Here is a 4382-nt window from a genome sequence, read left to right as displayed (position 1 = left end):
ACTCTCAAAGGGATGGTTGTGCTTTAAAAAATTTGCAAAACCATGGAATTTCTAATCGTTATGAGTTATGAAAATGAGCACCCAATTCTCTGCCACAATCTTTTCATATACTAACAGGAATAGAATTGAAGAACAAGAATAGAATTGAAGAACCTGTCCAACTAAATAAGTATATTGTTAACTACCATACCCATAGCCATAGGTAGTTGTCTCATGTACAACATCTACAATTATGTACACTATCTAAAATTGATCTAAGCCCACAAGTTGAAACATAATATCCAATCAATATATCATGTAAATTTGTCCTGCAAAATAAAGAGTGACACTGAAGCCTTATAACATCCGTTCAAACCATCCACAAGGCAAGATTTCTTGTCAGTTCCATGAATAAAGATGGTAAAACAAAGAGCCGATGAATTTACTTGAGTTCTGATTCTCTATAGTGTGCATGTTTCTGAAGCAGTCTTGTCCAAGCTGACATCCTTTGTAGGATGTGTTGTGCCATGTATATAGCTGAGGCTACTAGCATAGATGGTTTCCATTTCAATGCTTCATACTCAACCAGGGATAGTTCAAGAAGATAGAATTCTAGCTTCGCAAGCTGAACCATGGAAACAAACCCAAAACAACATTAAATTTATAAAGATCCCATTTATGGAAGCTCACAATTAGAACAAAATAGTGCATGATGCCTCTCATGCAACACATCGAAAATACAATACATTTCATAACATAAGTGAGGATCAATGCCATTTGAATATTCATCAAAATTTCAAGCAAAGTAGAATACCTGTTTATTAGCCTGAGCAGCCTTTAGAAACCTTTTCATGAAAACAAATGGAGTTGGTACAACCAAATTGAATCTTAATTTGTTAAGCATCAATTTCTCCTGAAGAAAATGAAACATACCATAAACATGAGCAAAGATAACAATTTCAAATATGAATTATTTAAATAATTAGAAATATAAAGCTTGAAATATGGGAGACAAGTATGACATAATAATGTGAGAAAACAAAATCTCACCATGGAGAGAAATTCACCACGTGTGTAAACATTGTTTGAGATTGTAATTAGTTCCTTAACCTATAAAGCCCTTAAGGAAAATGAGTTAGAATCTGAAGCCTTATTCTAGATGCAAAATCAAGGGCACTGGAAACAAGTTTTTAGTCAAAACAAACCAATACAAAATTTCAGCTTAACAACGAACTTTCCCTATTGTCATTGTTTACCACCTTGGGAGCCCAATTTTTTTCATATTTGGTAGTAACTAGCATGGCATTCAATCCCAATAGTTGAATAGCCTTTCTCGTAATAGTGTACACCACAGAGAGAAATCTATCAATCAGGCTAATAATGAGAAAAAGTGTGTCATCCAGTAAGTCAAATTTTAGATGCACCTGTAAGTGCAAATTGTTTATGTTAGAAAATTATCAACGGAAAGGTACAAAAAAAATCATTACAGAAATAGATAGATATTGATATGTATTAATCAACTACATCAATTAGCCAGTCAATAAGTATTTCCCACATCTTCTGGTTGATATCAACTTGGCTTGACAAGTAGTTTGATGAGAGATTGTTGCATGCTTGCAATACAACAAACACATCATACCAAACTAGAAACAAATTAGACATATAGCTATTTATTCAGAGTTGAATCTAAAATATAGACATTGATCAAGGCTTGCATCAATGCTTGACCTAATGTCCTCATTCATAAATTATAACCTTTCATGATGCTTAAATGGGCACTTTAATACTCCAGTGGAGATATTTATGTATGGCACAGACACACGCTGCTCACATGTAATCATTGCATAGTATATGTAGTGAAAATCTAGTGTCTAATTAAATTGTTTAAATGAAGTGTATTCTTCCAAGACAAGATGTTGTTATTTCGAATAGAACAAAAACAGTTTGCAAGGCTCCCATGACAAAAGGGACATACCTTTGTATACCAATAGAAATGGTAAATGTCTTGAACATATTCAACTACAACAAGTTGATTTTCATTATCTGCTTTGTCAATCTTGGGCAAGTCCCCTTCCTCTTCCATGACATCTCGCTCAATGGCTCCAGATGCAAGTTGTGTAATAGAAACCATTGGATGGCAATTGGAGCTATGGATTAGATAAAACCTTCACTTGCTTTTGAAAAATAATGGAGTAAAACTCTGTGAATAAAAAGCACCATCTACACATGCTAAAATAAGAGTAGTGGACCAAATTCTCCTAACCTCACTTCTAGCAGTTAGTGTTGATGTAAAAGCTCGTGGAAGCCTTGTCTTCCTTTTTGATGCATTAGTCATTGGCATTCTTCTTGAGACACCTTTAGCTACAGGTGGGCAAAACCTAGACTTGGATGCATTTGAAGCAGCTTTGCCTGAGATTTCAACATTTGAAGGCCTCGGTGGTCTCCCTGAAGCTGAAGTGCATTGTCTAGAGAGGCCAGCAACAGAAGGCCTCCTGCAAGCTGAAGCATGTTTACCTGAGAGGCCAGTACTAGAAGACCTCCCTGAAGCTAAAATGTTTTTACCAGAGAGACAATAGTATAAGGCCTGCGTTGTGTCCTTGAACTCAATGGATCATTACTTGAGACCTCAACATTTGAAACCCTGGGTAGTTTACCTAAAATATATTTAGGTGTATGTAAGGGTCCAACATTGGAAATCCTAAGTGCTTTTCCTGAACCTACTAAATGCTTGGATTTTGAAACCAAAGTTGATCTAATGCTTCTCTTTTCATCTTTGTTCCGTTGTGGCCCCAGTGGCTCAATGGAAGCAAAACAAAACCAATGGAAGTAAAATAAATACATGTAAGCCATCCCAACTAAACAGGAAAGAAAAGATCCTTGTTATTGACCTCAATATATCCACATGCAGTTACTGACTTGAAACAGAGGGCAATGTATAAATCCTAGTAGTAGTGAACTCAAATCATTCACCTCATGCTACATACTAAGATCTGGGGATTGATATATGATAAATAAATCAGAAATTTTTTTAATCACACACAATTTATACAACCATGGATGATCTACATACCATGGATGATGAATTTGTTGTAGCACTCGTATTCTTGACATCACAACCAACACACCCAATTCTAATTGTTAACTCTAATTGGTAAAAACCCCAAAATATCTGCAATAGACCAGAGCATCATATTGGGAAGCTGAATCTACCTTGGCATTTGCTTATCAACAAGTTGATTATGCTTCCTAGATTTCCCATGGACATAGAATTACACACCCAAAGCGTCACATACAACCTTTTTATTCATCAACCCCCACCAGAAGAGGGTTTAAAATTCCTGAATAAGCATATGGCTAGAGAAAAATGCTTGACCAGAGAGGCTAATCTCAGAATCAAAACTTCTTTATGAAACTGAAGTTTCCACTATGTGTTGATAAAACATGAGTACTACATAAGGGTTTTGCAAATTAAAAAAAAAATACATATGTTCTAGGAATGAAAAAGCCTGCTTACTCTAGCTTGATCTCATCACCCCCATTGGGTTTTGAAGCATGAAACCCTAGGTTCCCAATGTCTAATAAAAATATTCTAGGCCTTGTTTCAACCCGCGTCACCACTACATCACAGAGCATGCATATAACCTCTATCAAATCAATCCCCATTTTACACTAGTCATATAGAGCCATTGATATTCATATAAACACTAATAAAGATGTACTACATATTTGTTGATGTTAGGTTTTGGTATGGGGTTTGGACAACAAAATATTGTAAAATACCTTTGTTAGCCATGGGCCTGTTGGACTTCACCGCCCTATTTTTTATTCCAATTTTGGTTTGTTGAAAATACAAACACAAAGCATTCAGTAACTATTGAACAATCAAACCCCTCCAAAACTGATAAGGAAGCCATAACTGAGCGTGATCCTGACCTTAAACATAAAATCAAATTGAAATTTAAGAAAATACACCAATACCAGTAGTGAAGAGAGATCTGCTCTTGAGATGGCCAATAATAGACTTCTTGTAACTGTTTCAGAAGCAAGGCATGATTTGATTATAGTCATAATTTCCTTACATGCTTCTATCATTTCTTTGAATAAGTGCTTGATTAGTCCTAGATGCAACTCCAGAGAGGTCTATATATAGCTCAGCAAACCCTTCAAATTTGGAAGAAATGATCAATCTTACAAAAGGTGAGGTAAGGCTACAAACAATCTGCCTTCAAGGGATTTTGAATATAAATAGATTTATTTCAGAAGATCCCATAACATAGGCTTAAATGAGCATCACATTATTCTAGAAACCATAGAGAGATAACACAATAATGTCCTCCAACTTCACTCAGAATAATCCCAAATTTTGTCCACAGAGATGCCATTGAAAATACTTAGGTCAAATA

At 35.4% G+C, this 4382-nt stretch overlaps 1 protein-coding gene across 1 annotated transcript; it reads right to left on the bottom strand.

Annotated features, from left to right (window-relative positions):
- Positions 1 to 421: 421 nt before the first annotated feature.
- On the bottom strand, positions 422 to 2110 carry LOC149188253 (putative cyclin-B3-1). The gene is made up of 4 exons (XM_089409906.1): positions 1955 to 2110; positions 1236 to 1403; positions 794 to 892; positions 422 to 604 (listed from the first exon to the last, which is right to left on the bottom strand). The coding sequence occupies exons 1-4, from the start codon at positions 2108 to 2110 to the stop codon at positions 422 to 424; spliced, it is 606 nt and encodes a 201-aa protein (XP_089266032.1).
- Between the last annotated feature and the right edge of the window lie 2272 nt (positions 2111 to 4382).

Source organism: Pinus tabuliformis, chromosome 3_1, assembly GCF_031772625.1.
Source record: "Pinus tabuliformis cultivar Carrire ecotype Pingquan chromosome 3_1, CPIR1, whole genome shotgun sequence".
Classification (NCBI taxonomy): domain Eukaryota; kingdom Viridiplantae; phylum Streptophyta; class Pinopsida; order Pinales; family Pinaceae; genus Pinus; species Pinus tabuliformis.
This window is presented reverse-complemented; position numbering and strand designations above follow the sequence as displayed.